The sequence below is a fragment of the Lampetra fluviatilis genome, chromosome 13, assembly GCF_964198595.1.
Source record: "Lampetra fluviatilis chromosome 13, kcLamFluv1.1, whole genome shotgun sequence".
Classification (NCBI taxonomy): domain Eukaryota; kingdom Metazoa; phylum Chordata; class Hyperoartia; order Petromyzontiformes; family Petromyzontidae; genus Lampetra; species Lampetra fluviatilis.
Genome location: NC_136287.1, coordinates 8,684,823 through 8,710,497, shown reverse-complemented (window position 1 = coordinate 8,710,497; position 25,675 = coordinate 8,684,823). Strand labels below are relative to the sequence as shown.

At 41.1% G+C, this 25,675-nt stretch overlaps 1 protein-coding gene across 1 annotated transcript in view; it reads left to right on the top strand.

Moving 5' to 3' along the window:
* The first annotated feature begins 11,607 nt into the window (after positions 1-11,607).
* MSH3 (mutS homolog 3) overlaps positions 11,608-25,675 on the top strand; it is a 72,429-nt gene continuing 58,361 nt past the window's right edge. Inside the window, exons 1-6 of the mRNA XM_078862251.1 lie at positions 11,608-11,888; positions 13,769-13,901; positions 18,441-18,859; positions 20,426-20,542; positions 21,121-21,238; positions 22,500-22,648. Of these exons, the coding sequence (XP_078718377.1) occupies positions 11,727-11,888; positions 13,769-13,901; positions 18,441-18,859; positions 20,426-20,542; positions 21,121-21,238; positions 22,500-22,648 (1,098 nt within the window). The 5' untranslated portion in view covers positions 11,608-11,726. The remainder of the gene's footprint in view (positions 11,889-13,768; positions 13,902-18,440; positions 18,860-20,425; positions 20,543-21,120; positions 21,239-22,499; positions 22,649-25,675) is intronic.

Sequence of the window (25,675 nt, the reverse complement as noted above, 5' to 3'; positions counted from 1 at the left end):
ACACTGGAGACTTGAAACGTTTCCAGGCATCCCACTACATGCAATCTTAAAGGAACTGCCTACCGCATTGTTGCGGGGATGTTTGCAGGTTTCATCTCAGATGTGTTTAATGACTTTCTATTTTCAACACATTTTTGTTCGTGATGTTTGGCAAACATAAATGAGATGAAAGTATCTTATTTATACTGTTTTGCTCGTAAATACTGCAGAAATGTGACACAAACTGCACACTGCATTGCTGTATAATCTGATGCACCAGCTATATACGTACGAACGGCGGTGGCTTATTTGCTGATGTAAAGAGATGCGTGAGTGCAACAATGCTGTGAAATATGTTTAAGTGGAAATAAAATGTTATATTTAACTCATTTACTAATTTAACCAAGATGTGTACAGAGTAATTGAATACATTACGCGTTAATATACAGTTGAGTATTAAATGTTTTCCAATTGTTTACAAGTATGTCATTAAGTGTTACATTAAGTAGAGGACAGCAGACATCCAATGATCCGCGATAAAATGATGGATTTCTAGATCTCTTCCGGGAGTGGCTACATTTCTGAATTAATCCGCGTTGATCTGTGGATTTAGTAACCAGTCGCGTCAACCTCGTAATCCACACATTTTTAGCTTATCAATGCAGTAGCTTCCTCCGTGGTCCGCGATCTTTGACAGCTTAATGGAGGCACGCGGTGAATTCCTTCTGTCATCCGTGGCACACCATGGTGGCGCGGCATGTTTTTCGCGGCTACAGGTCTCACCTTCGCAATGCGCCACGAACTACAGGATCCATGATGTGGTCCTGCCCCACAACATCAACATGGATGGCTGGAGTTCCGCTGTAGTCACATGTTTGTTCGTGACAGTATTTGTTCAAGACTGGGAGGTGGTGACGCATGCCTGTAATCCAGCCCTGCGGAGGCCAGGGCTGGTGGATCGCAAGAATATTACAAAACTCCCTTCCCATGCAAGGATCAGGCAGTACAGAGAAATGTGGACTAACATCATCTGTCCCTTCTGCATGGGATAGAGTGTTGCCCCCTCGCACGCGTGGGTTTTTCTAGGTGCTTTAGTTTCCTCCCATCTTAATATAGAGAGGACTGCAGAGCTTGGTCAATTGTTGTTGCCAGCTCACCGGCTGGCTGCTGCCTTGCAGCTTGTCTGTGGTTCCTCAGCGTTATGAAATGTCATTTACAAGAACGATGCTATATAAATTAAACATCACGACATTGTTTTGATATTCTAATTCTCTTTTATTTTGCCTCATTGTTTATTTGTTTTGATAAGCAAAATACAGATTTTTATACATCAAATAGAGAATTATAAATAGCTAAATGTGAAAGATGGAAGTTTGTTTTCTTCATCAAATGGCTATTATGGTCATGCACTGCATTTCAGAATTGGTATGCTGTGCACGTGCAAATAACTATAAAAAATGTCAAGACAATCACTTATCAACTCATAATTTTCTTCGGTAAACCATTGCATATTGGTTTGTGTTGGTTTTTACAAGAGCAAACATTAATTGGGCATTTAGTTACTATCTCATTAGTGTAAATCTTGTTAGAGAAAGGCTGCATGTGAGGGGGATTTTGCCCCGTGCATATTTAGCTTTTTGGGCCATGGTTGAGGGAGCATGCAAAGTCTAATAGCGCTTTCTCAATTTGTATATTCGGTATTTTCTACAGACTATTGTACTTAATTAATGAAAGTGTACTAATATATGTATACTATTACACTGTTGTTTTCCTCAACATTTATTTATGTAAAACTTATTTTAATGGACAGACCCAATTATATTATGTTGATTGCTTATTCAAAGAGTTCATGTAAATTTGAGACTTATGAAACTGCACCATTTTTTTCCATTACAGTTCTTTATAAATCCAATGCTTGATGAAAGCCTCTCCAATCCTTGTCCGTCATGGGAGCTATATACATACATATACGTATATAGTAGATGGCAATTACATGTGGACAAGACAAACAAGGTAAAGTCCACGAAACTAAAATACAGTCAAATTGTCTTGAAGCCATTCAGTGGGCCTCTGAGTCGGCAGTGTTCAAATTGAGAAGGCGTCATGGGGAGTCCAGCACAGAAAGATCAGTCCATCCAGCATGTGCGCAAGCAGCATCATCCTCCTCCACAGCACTGCAGCTGCACTGTAGCTGTCCTGGATGTCCTGGGAGTGATCGTGTTTGGCACAGCAGAGCACATTGCACCTCAACCTCTAAAGCCGGTATGCGGGCTCTCGGATTATATTTCACAACCTCATACTTGCGCCAACTCATATTGACTTTCAAAGCAAATTTGTTCAACATCATTTTTTAAAGTGGTATTTTATCCACTTTGAAAATCGGTATCAGTAAGGGTTTCCAAAAAATCAGCAACATACCACCTAAACCGTTAAGGTTGACAAGTATGCCACTGTATTTAATGTTATTTGATCCAAAATGTCCGAGGTAATTAAATATTTTATTTCTGGGACACTATTTTTTCCAGGGGTGTACTTAACTCCGCGACTGGGGTACCAATCAATTCGAAATCAGTGCTACTCCGCGATGTCGAAACGCAGCGAGGACGATTGTGCCGAAACCCTGAACGCTCGTACGCACCGTAGTGGTGCATCGTGTACAGCTCGTCGAGATGAGTTGATTGCCGCATCGGCGACCATCAACAGACTAAAAATGACTGCATCACGGACATTATGCAAGAGCCGGGGTACTATGGTACCCCGGGGTACCGCCATAAGGTTCATTTGTCCGTTTGCCCAGGTGATCCACATTAACCTCTCCCACAAAGTACGCCCTCCACTGGATCTCGCAGCAATCTCTGCTTGTCACTCAGACCCACAATAGACGCTGGAGGGATTGAATTTCACAACTGTATTACAATTTGAGTACAATCTTCAGCTGTGGCATAATGCCACTACTCATGGGATCTTTTAGCCCCTACAAGATTGGAATGCATTCCCATCGATTCTCCTTGGGACAGATTCGAGCGTCTGACCCCAGGGTTGTGGTGAAAATGTATCCTAATTAACCACCCAGCTTGTCTCATATTATATTAATTATTTTGGTTCGCAGTAATGCAATACTTTTATATGGCAGACAACGCCTAAAGAATGAATATGCTTCGATTTAAAGCTTTCGTGACTGCAGGGATTCATCTTCTTGGTTCTTTCGGTAAAGTCACGTAGAAGGGAAGTAATAAAATAATAAAAATAAAACATAATAAAACAATTGTTTTATTATGTTTTATTTTATTATTTAGTAATACAATAATAAAAATAAAACATAATAAAACAATTGTTTTATTATGTTTTATTTTTATTATTTTATTACTTCCCTTCAACGTGACTTTACCGAAAGAACCAAGAAAATGAATATGCTATGTTACAGAAATACTCGGTTAGAAGTTACTTGCCAAAAAATTCAATTTGGCACAACGTTATACATATTTACTTAGGTACACATATATTAATATTGCTTCTAGATTTGAAGCTTTCGTGACTGCAAGGAATCATATTCTTAGGTTTTTTCGGTAAAGTCACGTAGATAAAACATCAAAATTAATGAAAATAAAATAAAATAAAACAAAAATCACGACGTTTCGGAGGCAACACAAGTCTCCGACGGTCCCACCTGATGACGGAGACTTGTGTTGCCTCCGAAACGTCGTGATTTTTGTTTTATTATATTTTATTTTCATTAATTTTGATGTTTTACCTACGTGACTTTACCGAAAAAACCTAAGAATATTAATATTGCTATCATATGCGAGTGCTACAACTGTAACCTGGCGATCTGCTTTGAAGTTAATGTGTGAGTGTTGGTAATTGAATGTTTTTTTAATGTGATAAAAAGAGTATTCCTTTTTTATGTTAATAACTATTTAATTGTGCAAATTATGCATTAGCATTCCCTTTATATGCTCACTTACTTGCTTCATAGCAATACAAATGAAATCGCGATTCGTCCATCAGTCGTGGTGAGCACTGCCAAAGCGGTGAAATAAAATGTAAAGCGCAATTACGGTGTAATATTTTATGAAACCTGAAGATGCACATTTACATGCTAAGCCTTGGCAGTTAAATTAGGGTAGCTGGGGAATTAAAAAAAAGGTTGAGAATGTTGTCTTCATTCGCCTGTCAGTTTGATCCATAGATGGCATGTTGGAAAATTATTAACTTTGACATTGTGTCCAAAATCCTCGCTATGTTATATTCAAAATGTTAATTGTTGAGCCAATCTCACACGTTTCATTATTTTAACAGGGAATTACACGCATTAACTCCTGTAAATTATATGCCTCCTCTGTGAAGAATCATTATCAAGCATTTTTAGAAAAAAATATTTCCCTTTGAACATAAATTACATTGTTAAGAGGGTCTACCATGGCCACCGTTTTGTTTACTACAGCATTTTTCGATTTAAAGCTTTCGTGACTGCAGGGATTCATCTTCTTGGTTCTTTCGGTAAAGTCACGTAGACTGGAAATAATAAAATAATAAAAATAAAACATAATAAAGTTCTCACGACGTTTCGGCCACAACGCAAGTAGCAGTCCGCAGGTGGAGAACAGGTTGTGGCCGAAACGTCGTGAGAATTATTTTATTATTTTATTATGTTTTATTTTTATTATTTTATTATTTCCATTCTACTACAGCATTGTTATTCACTATGATGGATATGCGCACTGGGGGGGCTGGATTCTGTACGGTTCGGATGAGTCACACTTTTCTCCGACACTCAGGGCGTCCAATTTAGTCCCCAAATTCAGGCCATCGGAAAAGTTATACTGGTAGGAACCTCCTGGTTACACCAGCCCACAGGGGATTATTGTGTCCGTCCGTCGTGCAGGGAGGGGCTGGGTGGGGAGGGAGGGAGGGGCTAGGTGGGGAGGGGAGGGTGGGGAGGGGCCGGGTGGGGAGGGGAGGGTGGGGAGGGGCTGGGTAGGGAGGGAGTGGCTGGGTGGGGAGGGTGGGGCTGGGTGGGGGGGTGGGAGGGTGGGGCTGGGTGGGGAGAGGCTGGTCACCCCGTGGTGCTCTTTTAAAACGCAACGTTTAACCTACTCACGCCGGCTTGTGCCCATCCTCACAGACGGGCATATTTGCGGAATACACCACGCCGCCGTTGACCCTGGCCATTGACTGAGCAACCCAACGTTCCTACCAGCTCCCTCCGCAGGAATGTGTTTGAGCAACATAATAAGTATGCTAGACTCAGAACGGGATGTCAGGGCCAGCCGTCTCCTTGGCTTGGTTGTGGGTTAAAAATAATGCATCACGCTCATTTCAACATGAACTATTCGCATGCTGGTGTCACAGCTATACTTGCCAAGACGTTATTCCCTTTGTGTCAAATTTCCCACCAGAGGAGGGAGAGGTACTTGATAATAAATCATGAGTAGATCAGTGGAGCTAGTTTGTGCAAATATGCTGTATGCATTCATTCTTTTCTTCTTAATCCAACATTTAATACCAACCTCAATAGACAACAAATAATCTGCACATTTATCCTGCGTGGTTCAGAACCACCTTAGAAAGATTCAATAACACAAAGGTGTGATGTTGCATGTGCAAAAAAGCTCCCAACTTAATCCAGATTCTCCCCAGCTCAAAAAAAACAGTGCATTTCATTATGCGCTTTGATGTCTTGGATGAGATTTAATGGGCAGGCAACAGCTGTCAGGTGAAAATGGTTCTGAGAATTGGCTTTAGTCTCTCATATTAAGTGGTAGTGTAACAGCACAGGCCAATAGCACACAGGGTTTCCACAAGAAGAGCGCATGGTACATTGACCGAATATGTCAGTCCGTCACTCGAACATGAGCATTTATTGCCCAATGGGGTTTTTTTTCCTGTGCAAAATAATAATTTAAAAAACCTGTGCTTTCATAGTGGCAGCCGTACACTCTGTTTTCAGACATTGACATAGATTTCCTTTACAAAAAAATCATCCATGAATGTTGACATTTTAACAGCGACCTAACAAATAAGGATTTTGAAAAAAGAATGAACGTTATAAACAAATACGATGTTGAAATTGATATGGAGAGAGTGGATTACGAGTGACTGAATGTGTTTCCTTATGAAAATGAGCAGTGTTCACGAGGCGATGAATTGCGCGTGTGGGTGTTTTGTGTTTGTTGAAAAGAACACGATTGAGAGGAGATTGAAAAAAGGTGGTGAGTTAGGTTGGATATCATGAACTGTGTCCGGGAAGGCAGTTAATGATTGGGTCTGTGTTAAAGCAGAGGGGGAGTGGTGGAGCAATGGTTGTGACACTGCTCTTTGAACCCAGCGTCCCGTGTTCAATTCCATGCCACAGCTAACATTAGTCGGGAGTGATATCTGAAATGATACTCTCTCCACCAACCTACATTTAGAATCAGAATATTTATTTATACAGGAGAAATCTAATTAGCTATTAAGCTCTTTTTCACAGATGTCCATTAGGGGCGGGTCAGAACGTTACAACAACAAACAATACAAAATCACAATATGAGTGCAGAGTATAGGAAAGGTAAGCTAACATTGACGAGTGTGGTGAAGTATGTTCAAACAACTATGAAGGCTGACATCGTGTGGGGAGGTGTTCATCCCGCAATATATTAAAATCGGACTGTAGATTTAATCAAAGAAGGAAGATTAAACGTTGTTGGGCAGGGATCGTTCCATACTGTGTTGATAGAGGGGAATGGAATTACTGTCTGGTCGAAATTAATGTGTATCAAACAATGGACATGTGATGAAGGGGCAAGTTGAGGGAACAGCAGGGACCTCATTCTGTAAGGGGTGGGGGGGATGCAAAGTTGGGGAGAGTGGTTGTGGAAAAGGTGATCGAATGTGAGAGGAGCCCTTGATCATATGAATGGCAGCCAGGCTGGGCTCTGAGGGCTAGATCACTGCAGACGGTAAGAGTATGTTCCAGACCGACAGAATAAAGACTTTACTGCGTTGTGTTTAAAATCATTAATATGCGAATTTTTTTATGATGATTTCAGCACAGTTATTTCACAGAGCAGTTGCAATTCTAAAAGTAGCCCACCAAGAATGAACCCTTTACATCTGTCACATCAGGTGAACTCCTATGTGACCTCAAGTGTCTATACTGTATATCTAAGGTGCTGCTATTTTTATTTTTTAATTGGAAAAATGTGGCTGCGGCAGGAGGTGGCTGTATGATGTGTGCTGTTGCGCAGGGTCAGGAGGATGGTGGTGATGGTGGCTCATCTCTGCGAAATCATCAGAGGAGGTCTACGACAGTTTCCACTCTCACAGGCACCCCGAATTGTGTGGCGAGGGCCTTGAACACCATCTGGTGCGAACACTTGGCGAGAGAAAATGAGACTGGCAGATGCCTTGGCTATGCCACCCATGCCTGTGCCACATTTAAATAACAAAAAAGAGAGACAATTAAGAGCACCTTTGATGACTTTAAAACTGGAACATATTTAACGGTTTTATTTACACTTAACGTTTGAAATTGCATTCAAGATCAAAGGATGCAGTGTGTATTAAATCGTATTAACATTTCAAAGGCACGATATTGTTACTGCTATTTTTATGAGAACAGTTTGTCCACACTGCGAAAAAAAAATCCCATTATATTTAGAATGTGTTTATATTTTCATGAAACTTTTAAAAGGACATACACACTTATTTGTGCACACATACACAATTAATGCCATTTTTCCTGCACCTCCGATTCGTTCCTTCCCTCGCACCTCCGATTAGCACGTTTGGCTAAGTACGGTGCGAAAGAAGTCAAACGTGCATATGCATGATTTAACCATAGTGAAATCATATCGGACTATGCCGTGCTCTTTATTGTACCAGACCTAAAACGTGCAGTGGGATTCACATTGCACGTGCACACTCGCCATGCGTCGGAGGCGATCTCACCAGCCGAACTGCAAATACAGTGTCTACGTAAATCAGCTCTCTAGTGTGCTCTGAAGGATGACATAAATAGGGTTCGCTCTATGAGGCCAATATAGCCTGGGGTAGATGGTGCAGTCCGCTGCCATTTTCACAAAGTTACACCCCCTCCTCTCCCTTCACTGACTGCCTGCCTTGCCTCCCTTCAATTTGGATTTTAAAGAGACCTTCTTGCCACCACCACATTGTTACCAGATTTGCACTCGGCAATGCTGGGCACAAGTACAAGTAGAATCCCTCGAAAACGACGGTAATTGGTTCCACGAAACCGGTTGGTAAGTGATTTAGTCGTTAAGCGAGTATAGGAAATACACGTTAAAGGCTTAATTCGTTCTGAGAGTTACCCTTTTTCACCTAAAAAACGGCTTTATCATATTTAAACAATGGATATGAATACATAAATATACTAACAACATTATAAACACATGTCAAAATAAACATGGTTCATCGATGCATGAATTAATATTCACTGCACCTACAACAGCCCGTTGTTAACAGGAGAATGGTCGGTAAGCGAACACATCTATGGAGGCCCGTCGTTAAGCGATTAGTCGTTAACAGAGGTGGTCGTTCAGAGGGGTTCTTCTGTAGAGGGCAACCTGAAAAGTGTGTAGGGGGCTGGAGAGAGACTGATAGGCATATTCACGATAATAATCCTCACCAAATTTAAATCCGTCCCAGTGGTTAGGCCACCATTTTCCCACAGTAGACCCGGCGCATATGCCTGCCATTGGCGCAGAGCACCCAATTGGCCTTTAAAAATCATGAATGTGGGAATTAAACAAAGAAAGTTGAGAATAATGAGGAAATTAATAGCTAGTTCATGATTTGTATTCAAGGACATTAATTCAAAACGATATATGTTTTAATTGGATGACTGAGCACGGTGGTTTATGCAGCCATCAGTGCACATAAGCTTCAGCTTAGAGAATAGTACATTACCGTATGTTAATTATTTATATATATACAATAACACGGGACTGCACTTACATTTAGTCATGCATATTGCCTGAGGATTGAGATACATTTTCTAAAATAATATCCTAATGCTATTACGCTGTTATCCTAAACACTTTTAACTTCTCCAATCTGGTGAATTTATTGTAACGTTTCTACACTTCTACTTTACATCCAGAACAATTGTAGGACCACATAGTAACCATAATACTAATTACTTTCACATATTTAATCAAAAGCGTGTCAAGGACCAGAGGTTGGGAACAATTAGGCCGTTGTGTGACTTTGATCGATTCTACCTCTGGGGAAAATGTCACCGTCGTTGCCCTTTTGCGGAGAAACATGCTCAGAAAGGTGGGCGTCACAGAAGACCATAGAAAGGTTAGGACACTGCGTGAAATACCAAGCAGCATTTGCGGTCCCGTACACTGTGGTGTACACAATGCAAAGCGTAGTACTCGCAGTCATAATAACTTTATGCAGAATGTATGATGCAGAGAAGGCCGATGTGCCAAACATTTTTTTTGTAAAGTCTATGAATATTTCACTGCAACATGAAATTATTAAATGTGTATGCCAATTAAACTTCATATTTGTCCCCAGACATGTGCAGCGTACTCGTAAAATATATATATTTTTTTATTATAGTGGGTGAAATAAAAAAAACCATGAAAACAATATCTCGGGCGACTGTGGCATGAACACACAAAGAGGCCACAAATGTGAATACTGATATTAGTACTGCAGTGTTGCAAACATACATGCAATGAAGCAATGTATTTATGTGCATTATATATGATACATTTCAACAAGTAATTTACTTTTTAAAAGATAACATTAGTAATGGTAACATTGTAAGGCTGCTCAATACATTCTTTCAAACCACAGTAAACCATAATTGTCAAGTTTCAAAATCCTTTAGGCTAGGGATGCAATTTGCTGTAGACAAAAATTTAGGACAATTCAATTTTGTGCCTCATTACACAACATCTTCTGAAGGCATTAGAAAGTCATGTTTACTCTCCATTGTGGCAATTATTTCCCCCAAATTTGCATGTAAGCTATTCAGGAGTGGAAATTGCATGCTGCTAAATAAAATAGCTTCCGACCTCTAAAACATGTGCCGTTATTCTACAGAGCAAATTAAATGAAACATGTGAAGTCTTTTATGCGTTGCTTTCCATATCCCTTCGCATTGCAGTGACAACTTTATTATAATCGGCTCCTTCAATAAGAGTTGCCTATTTTAGGAAAATGGTACGATGTGAAATTTTCAGACCACCCTTGTGATTGCTGGTCTGGCAAATCGGATCAGGTTGTCATCCGTGCCACCTGGCCCTGGTGAGATGAAATGAAATGCTCAGTCATTCTCAATTTCATTCCAAAACTTCTCATTGTCAGGAAATTGGATTTTTGTAAATTAAACTTTTTGGCACCGCACCGTTGATAGTAAAAAAACAAAGTGACACGGACGTTGAAGGTTACAAGGAAGGCTGTGTTATGACTTGTTGCAAAATACTGGATGTTGTTATCTTGAAATGCTACAGAAGCCCATCCCTTACTCTTGCCATCTCAAACATATACGGGACTACGTGAATGATAGCAATTCGCCTGCTGGTGCAAGTTAAAGCGACAAGGGCAAACCTTTTGCCGACAAGAGCTCTGCAACGCCACATTGTGGTATAACCGGTGTATAACGTTCGATGGAAGGGACTTCGTATATAACAGAATGGGGATTTATACACATGGTACATGGATTAAACTAATTTATTCTACCATTTAATATGGGATTTTATTCCTAGTAATGTTGTATATTCTAGTGGGAAAACAATGCAGTATTCGCAAAGTCTTCTTGGTTCTTTCGGTAAAGCCTTCTACGTGACTTTTCCGAAAGAACCAAGAAGATGAATCCCTGCAGTAACGAAAGCTTTAAATCGATATTCCAAAAGTATTTGCAATAGAAACATTTCAAAGTATTGTAAGCCTTGATATGAACATGGCCCCTTTTAGAATTGAATTTACCGTAGTAGCCTTTAGGGAGGTATTCATGAGATATTCAGTACCACTCGCAATGTCCCCATCAGGCTTATAAACCACACATTTGTTTGGGATCCAAATAGAGAATAGGTGCACGCTTTGATTAGAGACATGAAGAGGCACACAAGGATTGTAGAAAATACGCAGATTAGGGACATCGAATTTACGGTTAAGTGCAGACGGCTAGGATAGGGCGCATATCTAGAAGGGATGACGGACGGAGCTCCGGGGGGGGCAGTGGTGGCCGAGACTGACAATGGAAGAAAACGCCAGCTGAAAAGCACGTGGCGATGGATCAGCTAGGTGTGGGCGGAGTAGAACGGCGAGTGGGCGGGGCATCACGGCGAGTGGGCGGGGCATCACGATGAGTGGGCGGAGCAAAACGGCGAGTGGGCGGAGCAAAACGGCGAGTGGGCGGAGCAAAACGGCGAGTGGGCGGAGCAAAACGGCGAGTGGGCGGAGCAAAACGGCGAGTGGGCGGAGCAAAACGGCGAGTGGGCGGAGCAAAACGGCGAGTGGGCGGAGCAAAACGGCGAGTGGGCGGAGCAAAACGGCGAGTGGGCGGAGCAAAACGGCGAGTGGGCGGAGCAAAACGGCGAGTGGGCGGAGCAAAACGGCGAGTGGGCGGAGCAAAACGGCGAGTGGGCGGAGCATCACGATGAGTGGGCGGAGCATCACGATGAGTGGGCGGAGCATCGAAAATGAGGCCTCGCGCCTCTCGGCTCCCGTAGCTGAACGCTGTGGACGTCTTCCCTGCCACGGAGAGGCCTAATTACAAAACGCAAATGCCGCGCAACAGAAGCAAAAGAGCCAAGGCGCCTGCCACGCCGCGGGCCAAGCAGCAGCAGCAGGGGATCAGCCACTACTTCACGAGGGCCGCCAGCGGAGCGAGTGCTTCGCAGCACGCGCGGGCGGAGCGCCAAGCGGAGGCGGCGGTGGTGATGGAGGTGCGCACGACGCATTCGTTTTTTTAAAGCGTTCACATTTCGCACCACGCATTGGCCGGAGCCTCCGCGCCCGCTTCGCGCGGTTGGTCGCTGCGAGTTTGTTTGAGCCAATGGGAACGCACGCGCTCCAACGGCGCGCTGGCATTGACCAATCGGTAACCGAGCTGGGTCGGTTTGCGCTTATCCGGTCTGTGGATTTCGACTCATGGCAATGTTTTATTTTATGTTTTATACCTACGTGACTTTACCGAAAGAACCAAAGAGTATAGTTTTAGGAGTGATGTTTTAAAATGTAAATGAAGATGTAACCCATAAAGCTTTAAAATATATACGGATGCACGCGCAAATTGCGTGTCTCGGACCGTAAATCTGCTTTAAATGATACAAAAGTTCGGACTGGTTGTTTAAAAATAGATATAATTACAATATGTTTTTATTGTACATCCTTCCTTGCATCATAACATTGTAAACATGTTGACGTTACTGGCGGTAGTAGCAGGAGCGCATAATCGATGGTAATGTGTATGTTGAACTAGTTCTTGGTTCTTTCGGTAAAGTCACGTCCAAGGGAAATAATAAAATAAAATAAATTTAACAATAAAATTCTCACAGCAAGAAAATTTGAAAAAAGTTTTCTTGCTGTGGTTTTCACACCTGATGATGATTGCTCGTGTTGCAATCGAAACGTCGTGAGAATTTTATGGTTTTATTTTTTATTATTTTATTATTCCCCTTCTACGTGACTTTACCGAAATAACTTAGAATATGAATCCCTGCAGTCACGAAAGCTTTAAATCAAAATTTATGTTGAACTCCTTTCGGAAGGTAGTGGCCAAACGTGCTGATCGGAGGTTGCGGGGAAGGACAATGACCTATACACAAAAATCACTTCTAAATGAGTTTCCTATCTGGATTTTTAAAGTGCATAGCTCCAGTAGCTTACTAATATCGCACCTTCCAAGTCCTTTGGACGGCGTGTCCCATTAAACGTGCAATTTTGGCACGTTGTTGCCGTGTAACCTTTTAGAACAAAATGGGATTGACGTTCCATGTTTACCAGGATATCAGTATAACCGGTTATTTTGTAGTCATCAGAATTGGAATGAGCAAATTAAGTGAGCAAGCAGTTGCATTGATATGGTGGCTTTGTGTGTGCAGTTATAGTAACCAGGCTGATGGCATCAACTTGCCGCACTTGAGAACCGGGTTAATGACGCGTGACAGAAACCTCAATTGACGTGCTAATTACCCACTGAGCCACCTATATCCCCACACGTATCACCTTTTAAGAAATAATACCGGCTATGCCATCTGTGTTGAATGTAGTCATGTCCCAGAAGTTAAACCTCTGGGGTTGAACAGTGCTTATTTGTAGATGTACCTTCACACAAATTTACTTAATGATAGTTTTTTTACAATTCTTATTTTTTTAGAAAGGGGGAATTGTCAACATTGCACGCTTGATTGTTTACAGAAAATACCGTGTCTGTAAGGGTCTGCTTAGCTTTGTCTACCTTTCCACTAGCTATTTAAATCCTATACATTTTAATTGAGTTGTCAAATCAAATGTATTGTTGCACAAATTCATTGTCATTTAATTGCAGGTTTCATTTAACCATTTTAATCCTGTAGTTGCTTTTTGAATGGAGTACAAAAACTTGGGTCCATAGCTATCAGATGTTTTTATTACGATTTTACCTACTATGTATTATAATAACGTTGCTTTGTTGCATAAATGTTTTTTTTGCTGACTGGGACTAGTATTTAACACCTGCCTCAATTTTATAATTTTAACATTAAGTGATTTTTTTCAGTGTATGACAAGCATAAAAAAAATCAGAAATAGCCTTGGAGAAAGTCTAATTTATATATATGTGCAGGTTACAGCAAAGAGAAAAACGAAAACAGAGAAAAATGGTGTAAAAGAGATTGTGCCACCGACCAAAAAGCCAAAACGAACCTGTCAAGCATTGGAGGACTCTGAAGCGTTTGCATCTTCCAGTGATGATCACGGTAAGTTCACTTTTATATTCTTAGGTTTTTTCGGTAAAGTCACGTAGGTAAAACATCAAAATTAATGAAAATAAAATAAAACAAAAATCACGACGTTTCGGAGGCAACACAAGTCTCCGTCATCAGGTGGGACCGTCACAGCCGAATTAGCTGCATCAAGTGAGGCAATGACTCAGTGAGGCAATGACTCACTTGATGCAGCTAATTCGGCTGTGACGGTCCCACCTGATGACGGAGACTTGTGTTGCCTCCGAAACGTCGTGATTTTTATTTTATTTTATTTTCATTAATTTTGATGTTTTACCTACGTGACTTTACCGAAAAAACCTAAGAATATGATTCCTTGCAGTCACGAAAGCTTCAAATCTAGAATTAGGTAAGTTCACTGTTTTGGCTATAACAACTGTCCGTCTCTGTTTTCCACAAATGACACTTTCAGCTCCTTCAACATCCAAATTCTTGGCCTTCCTATACTCCTTTTTTGTTCTTCTATAATAGCCTTAGTTAAACCATCCTGTCATAGAATGTGGAAACGCTCACAGTGGACATGAGTTTCTGATGTCTTCCACGGTTGTGGGCAGTCACATTTTGGTGATTCTTTCCATTTGTGGATAAAGCTACTGACACCTGCCGTAGCAAGTTTAGATATGATTTAAGTAGCCCACTGCTTGCAGGGAAAGTATGCTTCCTCATGGTTGGATGGTGGGACCCTCTATAATTGTAGGTGATGTTTACGTTTCCCCAAGTGTTTGTCCCATCAGTCTGCGATGCTGCCCAGTTTCCGGCGTAGTCTTCTACAGTGTTCAAGAATGGCTTTTGCAATTTCAGGGTGCATTATCGGGAGATAGTTGAGGTCTGTTTGAATGGGCAGGTCTTTATCTTGGTAGTTTCTAATTTATGGTGGGGGTGTGCTGGTTCGATATGGCAGAGTACCGGTAACCTAAGCTGTGGACTTGATTTTAGTCACGATTGCCAGCTACAATTGTCATCGCCGAATTCAGCTGGACAGCGACGTTCCGTGTGTGCGATGAGCCAAACTGGGAAGCAGCACTCAACCCTAGAGTACAGGCATCCCTCAATATATTGAACAGATATGTGCCTGACAAGCTATCCTGAAATCAAAATTCCGTATTTCAAACTGTTTTCCCATTGAATTTCGTTATATAACACTGGTCAACAAAAAAAAATCTGGCCTGGACTTTTGTAGCTGTTTTAGACTAATTTCAGGGTGCTGATTCCAAATCTGATCTCAGATTTGCTCTATCACATCTCATTTTTATGCTATCAGCATACCCCATTTTCATTGATTTTACCCGAAATTAACTCTGTCACTTATAATTGCAAGTTGTTGCGAGTCAGTGACTGCTTTAGTGTTAAAATATGGTGCTGTATTTTTAGGATAGTGTGTTTATAATATTATTTTATGTATATATCCACATTTATTTAATATTTTTCTTCTGCAGGGCGTGATCTAACAATGGCTACAACATCCGAAAGAAGGAAATGCAATAATGACCCAGATATCTTTTGCTACATCTGTGGCAGCTTCACTTCTCAGGATCAAAGGCGCAACATCAATACCTTTGTCAAGAAGGTTTATCTTGCCTACTTTAAAGTACGACTTGGAGACCAAGACAAAAATTGGGTTCCTCACAAAGTGTGTAAAACCTGTGTTGAAACTTTGCGATCATGGTTTAAAGGAAAGAATGCTAAGCTGAAGTTTGGTGTGCCAATGGTTTGGAGAGAACCTACAAACCATTTGGATAACTGCTACTTCTGCCTTGTCAATGTAAAAGGTTTCAATAAGAAAAACAAACAACACTTACAATACCCAGATATCCCATCTGCCAGACGACCAGTTGAGCACTGTGAGGAAATACCTGTGCCTGTATTTACTGAGCTACCAGAGATTGATGTTGAATCCCTCAGTTTACCTGCTTCTACAGATGATGATGATGCTCAGATCGAATATACGCCAGCTGATGCAGATTGTGATAAAATTTCTCTGTTTAGTCAGCCTGAATTGAATGATCTTGTAAGAGATTTGTATTTGCCAAAGCAGTCTGCTGAATTGTTGGCTTCCAGGCTGCAAGAGAAAGGACTACTCAGACCTGGCACTAGTATCTCCTTTTAATTATCGTAACAGAGAAGCAGTACTGCGAAAGTACTTCCATTCAGATGGTCAACTTGTTTATTGTAATGATGTTGAAGGGCTTCTTCTCACTTGAATCATATGCCCGCATATGATTCAAGTGAATGGAGACTTTTTATTGACTGTAGTAAAAGGAGTTTGAAATGTGTGTTACTTCGCAACAGAAATATATATGGTTCAATCCCAATAGGACACTGTAAAAATGAATGAAGAGTATGCCAACATCAAGATTGTTCTGGATAGATTGGAATACCATGTTCATGGATGGCTAATTTGTGTTGATTTGAAAATGGTGAATTTTCTGCTGGGTCAGCAAGGAGGTCACACCAAATACCCTTGTTTCCTGTGCTACTGGGACAGTAGGGCTACATTAAATCACTGGGTTAAAAAGAACTGGCCACGAAGAATCAGTTTGACGCCTGGTGACAAGAACATCAAAAATGAGCCTCTGGTTGATAGGAATAAAATTGTATTTCCCCACTGCACATAAAACTTAATGAAGCAATTCGTCAAAGCTCTTGATCACACTGGAGACTGCTTCAGCTATATATGTGTAGTGTGGTGCAAGGAGACTTGGACGACGTAGTTGGAGGAACACTTATTTATTAAGTACCAAGTACAGAACTGGCCGGGATGTACAACACTGGAAGGGGTATCGGCCCCTTCACCCGTCTAACTGGGAGGTCAACTCTCTAGGTCACAGCTAGCCTACTCCTAGGTCCTCCACTACCGGGCTAGGGGAGGCTAGCTAACCCAGCCCTGGTTAAGCTGGGATTACGGCACCCTGAGTCCCCAGACCGGCTCTGACAAGAGCATCGGCTCTGGGCTCTCGGGGCCACGCCACTGGCTCGCCCTGGTCGGCCCTGAGAAGGACAGCGATCCAGGGGAGTCCCAGGGCCTATCTAGCAGATCTTCTTTCTTCGCTGGTTAAAGCTGAACACACACTGCCCCGAGCCCTCCGGCTCACCGCCTTATATACCAACTCCCCCACTGAGGGGTGGGGCCGCGGGGGATCCCAGCTCCGTGTCAGCCCCCCAGGCTGAACGGTGCGGACGTCGCTGTAAGCACCTCCTCGAGTACAGACATAGCCACGCCCAGTGTGTTTGTTTTCCATCCGTAACAACTCTACAACACCCCCTCCGTAACACCTCTACATATGTTCAACCTTTTCAAGTCTCAGTGCCGAGAAGAAAAAGGCAGGAATATTTGATGGCCCTCAAATAAGAACACTCATTAGGGATCCACACTTTGTTACAACAATGATTGCGGCAGAGGCTGAAGCTTGGAATGCATTCTCTGATGTGGTGTGGAATTTCCTTGGGAACAGGAAAGCGGACAACTATCGAGAGATTATGGAGGAGCTGCTCTTGAGTTTCCAAGCACTTGGATGTAGAATGAGCATCAAGGTTCACTACTTACATAGTCACTTGGCCCAGTTTCCAGAGAACATGGGTCACGTGAGCGAAGAGCAAGGTGAACGCTTTCATCAAGACATTAAAGTTATGGAAGAACGTTACCAAGGCCGATGGGACTCAAACATGATGGCAAATTACTGCTGGTCCTTGAGAGACATTCCACAAGCTGTACATCGGAGATTGTCAAAGAAGAGGTCGTTTATGCAGATGTAACATCACTATTATGAATGACCTTTTTGTATATATTTTTCTTATTTTCACATTTCAATTCTTACATGGTAATATGCATTCACTCACATTGATATGCAGTCACTCTCACAACTTTGTGCTACGGCTCATTAAATATTTGTTTCATTATTATTGTATTATCTTATTCTTGTATGGATGTCTGTTTAGCTATTCTTATATGAGCATACATTTGCTGTTTTTATTGAAAATGCAATATTTAATATCTCAAAAACCTGATGTGTTAGACAAAAACTGATGCCAGATTTGGAATCAGCACCCCAAAATTACCTTACCCCTGTTGGAATACCTTATGCCAGAAAAAGTGTGTTGACCAGTGTAATTGAAGATGTGTTGCTACGAAAAAGGGTCCGGCCCCAAGGATGGATATGGAACTGTGGAGGGCAGAAGCATTCCCTACAAGTATCAGAATTTCAAGTTAATTCCATGATATTCTGAACTAAGCGCACCCATTTATAAATGTGAGGTAAATATCCCATGATATTGTGCCTTTGTTGTGGGGAAATATTAGGAATGGTCCTCAATTACTAAATTGAATACATGTCTCTGGACTAAATACATTGGAGTTTTGAATATAAATAAGCCAAGCAATTCATGAGGCTACATTTTAAAATTGTTGGAAAATGGGACATTAAGCGTTATTAGTTGCTAAAGTAATACTCCTATTAAGTATAAAGCAACCAAATGAAACTGATGTGTTTTCATTAAAGCTTTTGGCATTTACAGAGGAGACTCGTGATACTCCAGTGGAGAAAAACTTGGCCCCTTCCACAGCAGAGAGGCTTCGGGGCTTCTCTTCAGAGGCTTTGGAAGAGGTTACGACACGAGCATCAAACAGAAAAGCTGGCTCACACAAGAGTCGGGAAGCCTTGGATACAAGAAGGAGCTGCACCACGTCTGACATTAACCACAATGCAACTGCGGATGAGAAGTCACGTAGCACATCGGCATTCCTGAGAAGGTTTTTGTCGAACAGTGGACACTCGGAGAGACCGAAGGTGGCCGACTCCACACTAAATAAGCGAACAAAAACCATATACACGCCCTTGGAGCAACAATACCTGGATATTAAGGAACAACACGGTGGTGCTTTGCTGTTGGTGGAGTGTGGCTACAAGCACCGTTTCTTCGGGGAAGATGCAGAGGTCAGGATGATATTAAAGAATGTAAGGGTGACTTAATTGTATCATTAGAAAGGTCATGTAACATGCAATTCATTAAACTTTTGGGGGGATGCTGCCACTGGACTTGCAATACAGAGGTTGCTGGCATGAAAGAGTAGGCCAAAATACCCTTTAAAAGATGTTCTCGAGAACCTCTCGTGAAACCTCTTCTCCCAGCAGTGGCATGAGAGGGTAATTGCAGGGCTTTTATATTTTAACTGTTAATTGTAGAAATTCTGATAGTGATATTTAACTTTAATTTATGGCATGCAGTTGTCGTGGGTCAATGTAAATTTGAGAAACGCAAGATCATGTTCAAATTGATTGTACTAAATAAAATAATTGATACGGAGATAGAACTATAATATTCAGCAGAATATGTCTACATCAATGATTGATGGCTGATGAATGATTATATGAAATGGTGAACCTAGAGCAGAATTACGTGCTTTTGAAATCTGATCATGGAAAGCTGCATACCAAAGTAGCTGAAGAAGAAAATATAATCGTATATTATCCTTTATGACATGGGCACTAGCAAATAAAATGTAACAAAAGCTGAAAAAGTGCACGAAAGTTTAGAGATATGTTTGCTTGCCAGAGAGTAGCATGTTTCAAATAAATGCAAATCGGATACATATTTACTGTTCAGAAAAGTGGACTTGGGCAGGACACAGTGCTAAGATGGGATATTAGCCATTCGACTAGATTGGTGACAGAAGGTTATCCAAAGAGAAATACCCAATAGGATGATCAGTAAATGTCCAGCAGAGGTCGCAACCGGGTACCCGATACCCGTACCCTACCCGATACCCGGCTACCCGTACCCGGCCGGGTACGGGTACCCGTTTGCGACCCTGGTGCGGCCGGGTACGGGTAGACCGTGAGTCACTGGTGAGTAACTGTCATTCATTTCCCAACGTCTTGTCTCTTCTCACAATTCAAGTTCCTAGAATCAACCCACCCGCGCCTGCAACATGGCTTCATCCCAGAGGTCGCAATCAGGTACCCGATACCCGTACCCGGCCGGATACGGGTATAGGGTACGGGTACGTGTGCCCGTTTGCGACCCTGGTGCGGCCGGGTACGGGTAAGGAATCAAAACCCGTTTGCAAAACCCGTTTGCGACCTCTGATGTCCAGTACTGAGAAAGATTGTGGCATCACAGGACCATGGGGATGACTGCACAATGGGGAGAGCCTTTTATCCAGCAGTGTATAAACAGTGGCTGCTGATTATGAGTTCGATTAGTATCAATTGTGGTTTAACATTATCTTAACATATGACTATTATTAGCTACTTTAGACAACAATTATTATCTGTGTTTGATATATCGCTCTTTACACAGGAATATAAGAGCACTATAAATCAGTTTACTCTTTCATATCTGTGTAAGGATATGATTACGTCAATATTTGTGATAGTCCAGTAAAATGGTAAATGGAGAAACGGCAATGCTCAATGTGCAACTGTTACCATCCTGGCAACGGCATTTTTTTTTAATTATTGATGAAGAAATTATTGGTTGGTTTAATCAATTAATTTCAGATTGCAGCAAAAGAACTGAACATCACCTGCCACCAAGACCACAACTTCATGACGGCCAGCATCCCGACGCATCGTCTCTTCATCCACGTCCGACGCCTTGTGGCCAAAGGCTACAAGGTCGCGTAACTATAGTATCTTCATTCTAGCACGTCTCTTTACAGACCTTACAATACCAACGATGAGCTTCCATTTTCTCTGGTTTTGTACCACTCCTGCTCCTACATTCCTTTCCCTATTTTATTTGAGGCTATCTTCACATCTTGTTGATGGTTTTACTCTACTCATTCCCATTGCACCATGTTCTTTTCTAGACTACTGCTGCCTTTTTCTCATATTACATGCACAGTTTTATCAATAATTTGTTCGCACATTTTAAGAGCGCGATGCTCAAGGCATATTACAATTAAATATTATTATGCAAGTATCTACTTTAAACTGCATTACCATGGTTATCCAAGGTACGAAACTTTGGCAAATAGGGTTTTTCTGATATGTTAAGTTCCTTAAGTGTGCAATTATCTAGTGTATGATTAAGTGCTCATTAAAGCTTGGGGGCAATTTGGCTTGAGTTTGATTAAGTGGTGAGGATTGTTTCATATGAAGAGACACGTGTATTTTTTTCGGCATAATTCTACAATTTTATGATAATTCTACTGTTGTACGTAAGTTATACTTGTACGTTATTGTGTTTGCAGGTCGGTGTGGTGAAACAGACAGAAACGACTGCCCTCAAAGCTGCTGGCGAGAATAAAAGTGCCCTCTTCAGCCGCAAGCTAACAGCCCTCTATACCAAGTCCACACTTATCGGAGAGGATATCCTTGTGAATGTGTGGGTCAAGCACCTTGGTTATAAATGTGCGTATTATTTATTATGTGGCCAGATAACAGTATATTTATTATACAATTTTATGTAACATTAAGCATTAAACACCAAAAATTATCTTGTCATAGGCCACTGTCCTAGCCTTACATTGAATATGTCAGTCATTTACAAAATATATTGTATATATATTTTAAAGCTGAAATGTTACTGTATATATCCTTCAGACGGATAGTACTACTACAGAATAGTTTTTTTTATTTGCTGTACAATTAGGAAAAATATATTTTACATGTGGTGTTTAACATAAATTAATTCTGTCACAGAGAAGCAGATGTTCCACTAGATGTCCCATTTGCTCACAGATGTTAACAAGATCCCTTGAGACGCAGCACAAATTTACCATCAATAACCAACTGCTGAAAATGGTTGAAGCTCTCTAACATGGGTTAACTGTAGCTATAGATCTCACAATTATACACATTTTACATTGGAGCAGGATTTCCCCAAGTCCAGTATTCATGCCCTGCCACAGTGCATCCATTCCTATTTACATCTTTGTTCACATACAAATGAAGCCATTACATGCACACACGATCTCTGGGCCAATTTAAGTTGGCGCTGTATGTCATATGGGAATTGTTTACAAATCATCAGGTGTGTGCAGTGTGTATAAATGAGGGGTGTCCTGGAAAATACTTGATAGCCCACTTTTTTTTTTAGAAAACACTGGTTTAATGGAAAACCTGACAATCTGTGTTTGAGTCTTGTATCATCTCCTCTCAATTGGCCATGTAATTTAACTGAATAATGTAATTCACCAGCACTCAACAAAACCATACTTTCTGGACAGTGAGCTTTTATAGGTAAACAAGTTATTCCAGGACATCCCTCACATGATTCTTGCACATCTATTTGAATGTAGAAGATTGGAAAACATGAAAAGTTGCACCCGTGGTGTTGCTTGTGAACCATCGTTTTGGAAACTGATATAAAAGGGTGGTCAAAAAGTCCTGAGGATGCCTTCATGGGAAAAAAAAATGTAACTTTGACCCTATAATATTATACTGCAGCTCCATATCAGTACAACTATGATATATTAATTGATCTGCATGTAGGTTGCTGATTTGTAGCTTACTGATTTATACAACAAGAGTGTGTGTGGCAGATTCACATACTCTGCAGTTCTATAAACCTTTTCCGCTTACCGTGAATCCAAATGACCTGTCGACAGGACACTTAACGGCTGTGCACATGTTGACCCATTGGATCGGCTTGGAGAGGAGCCGGAAGAAGATGAGGATCAAACTGCTTCACCCAGCAGCTACCTGCTGTGCCTGAGCGAAGTGCCAAGCAACTCCAGTCCCCGCCAGGGTGGTCAGAATGTCACCTTCGGCCTGGTGGTGAGTTTTGCAGCAATGGCATTGGCTTGCCAGGCACAATTGTTTTTGTTGCATGCGCTCTTATAAGCACTCTCATCATCATCATGTCATCGTGTGTTATCCCCAGACCTGGGATTGACAGTTTTTGAACTCCCCAAGCTGTTTGCTGCCCCTTATCTCGTGTTACATGCCACACTTCATATCAGCCTTGTGAACAAAAACTACTTCAATATGTTGTTGAGCTACACTTTACCTCCCTTTCAGTCTCTTCCCTTCAACATTGCCGTTAATGTACAAAGTTAGCCAATAATTAATGTTTTTTCCAGTAATGGACATTTTCGCCAGGAATGCATACTCGTCGGTGAAGCACATGTTGATGCTTCGATGGTTAATGTTAGATGAGTATGAACTGGCTATTGATTTGGAGGTACAAAGTGGGTCATACATTGGTAGTTTATTGTAAGACACTTCTATTTCACTACCAGGTGGTGGCAGCAAAACCTCTTTAAAAGGGAATGGGCATAAATTGACTCTCATTTTTGTAGGTTGGGGGTTGCAATCAATCGGTACGTCTGTATAAACCATAGGCCAGAAATATAGAACCTGTAAACATCCCTGGATGTACTGTTGTGCAGTGATGTCAAGGGTTTTGTATGGAGAAAGCCAATTTTTGTTCGCCACCATTAAAGGTGAAAATATTTTACTTAAGTATGAAAGGCTTTTCTTCAAGATGTCTGGGAGATTACCGCCCTTTGGGAGACAGGATTGACATTGCAGTTTATATATGGATTAAGAATCTACAGCGTATGAACATATTATAGTGCTCAATATGTGTATCGAATCACCTGTTAAAATTAATGTATGATGTATCCAAATTATATGGTAATGTTACATTTAACAAGACCGAACAAACAAGAATATATGAAACTTTTATTCTCAACAAACAGACATTGTAAACCTGAGTACGAATGAAACTAAATAAAAGTAGTCCCTGAATACAATTGTGACCAAGAATCGTGACAATTCATTGAGGATGGGTGGGGGGGGGGGCATTCAGTTGTTACCTGCCAATAAATTCGATGCCACTTTCCAGATCATGTACCATACACATGTACTGTACTGTAAAGTTGGTTGCCATCGTACAACACTATCCCTTATACCCTTTATAAAGAAATCCTAGAACAATTAATACAATTGTTTAAGATGCAGGGGCACAGCCACCAATTTATGAAGACAATCAAGAATATCTTCATCCTTTATCATAAGAACGTTTACTCCAAAATATCCATTGTCAATAAAATTATTAAGTTGTAACCACCACATCATCATTGCCTCCTGTATAAGCCCAGTGACAGTGTTCAATTACATCCGCAGATGAATTCAACTGAAGGTTTCATGCACACACAGCCGGTTGCTTTTCTCGTTTGGAGCGTGTCAATGCCGTGTTATTTTCTTCGGGGGTCCCATGGTATACCCTCCACCTTATTTAACCTGCAGGTTTCATCAATTCCGCAGTAAAACAAACTTGCCCAAAACCCCGCCTTCCAATCTAGACTGCTTCAATTAGAGCGTGAATGCTTGGGGCTTGGACAACCTAGAGATTCGCAAAATAGGACAGCCTTTTTTTTTAGCATATGCCATTACGACATTCCATTTGTCTACTCGGGGAAATAGCAGGAAACAGGATTGAGACTTAACAGCTCACATTGTTCCAGTTTCAAATTGTCGCACACGAGGCCAGCATGCTTCAGTGATTGTCAAATATGGGTATAGTGTGTGTAGGTGGCTGGCCGAACTGCCATTGCTGTACATTCTATTATGAGGTGAGTCCCTAGGGGAAGGAGTGGCTGTGGCTTTATATTTGCTAGAACAGGACGATGGATGGGTGCCGCTAATGAGTTTCGGATTATGAGCTTAATTTATTATCGTGTACAAATATCACAATTTATTTACTTCACCTGCCCTCTTGCTAGCATGTAAGGAGTGAATGGAGGTTTTTATTCAATACTGCACCAAACTTAAGCGCGCCTCATTCACACAATGCTGACTATATCCCAAAATACCTTACAGGTATTACTTATTTTAATTATACCTCTGAGGTGCATTATTTCATATTGTGTGGTCTTGTTAACACATACATTGACGAGACAAAATAGTTTAACATTTTATATAAAAGCCTTTCACATTGAAGTGACATCAGTAATATTTAGTGTCCCAAAAAACATGAAAGGTTACCATCGCAAGAACCAGATAGGTTGGAAAGAACAGTATGGCTAATTAGCTTAACCATATGCAGATCAAGCATTGGGAGAATGCGAGGGAAACACACAATTGTGTCTATATGTTAAACTTTGTTCACACTCTATGTAGCCAACAGTGCTAATCGGAGGTGCACTGTTAAAGCTTTGCATTTTACTTGCAGGCTTAAAACCCGGATTGTGGCATTGATGTAATTGTGATGATAACATCTAGATTGCAAAATTAATTCACATTAACTATGCATGCATGCATTTCACAAGAAGCACCATTTCTTCTAGCACGTTGCTGCTTTATTTGTTGTACTGAGTGCATTTTCAAACCATAGACTTGAATGTCTTCCTTACATTTTAGTTTTATCATGTGTAGGTGCAGCATATAAGCAGTGCTATGTAAATTATGTTTCATAAGTAATTCGTTCCAAATACAGCTTGGGTTAATCAGGAGACACCATGGTCACCCTCATTACAATGCACCCCCATCTCATTTTTGAAGTCGGATAAGTCTACTGAACACAAAAGGGCTGTTAATTAAGGTAGTGCATGCTTCTAATCTCTTCTCTGGTGGCATAACAACAGTACATCTTTGGAGCTCACAGCCTGATGATGAATATTGATTGGTAGAATATATTGTTTTTAATATTTTTAGCAGTCATCAAAATCACGGAAATAATTGATTCACAGTATGAGGCCATTCAAAATACTGAACCTGAAAAGGAGAAGTTTATAAGGCACAAAAACATAACCGTAAAGCAGATTTTATATTTTAATGCCTCTTTACATAGCTGACATT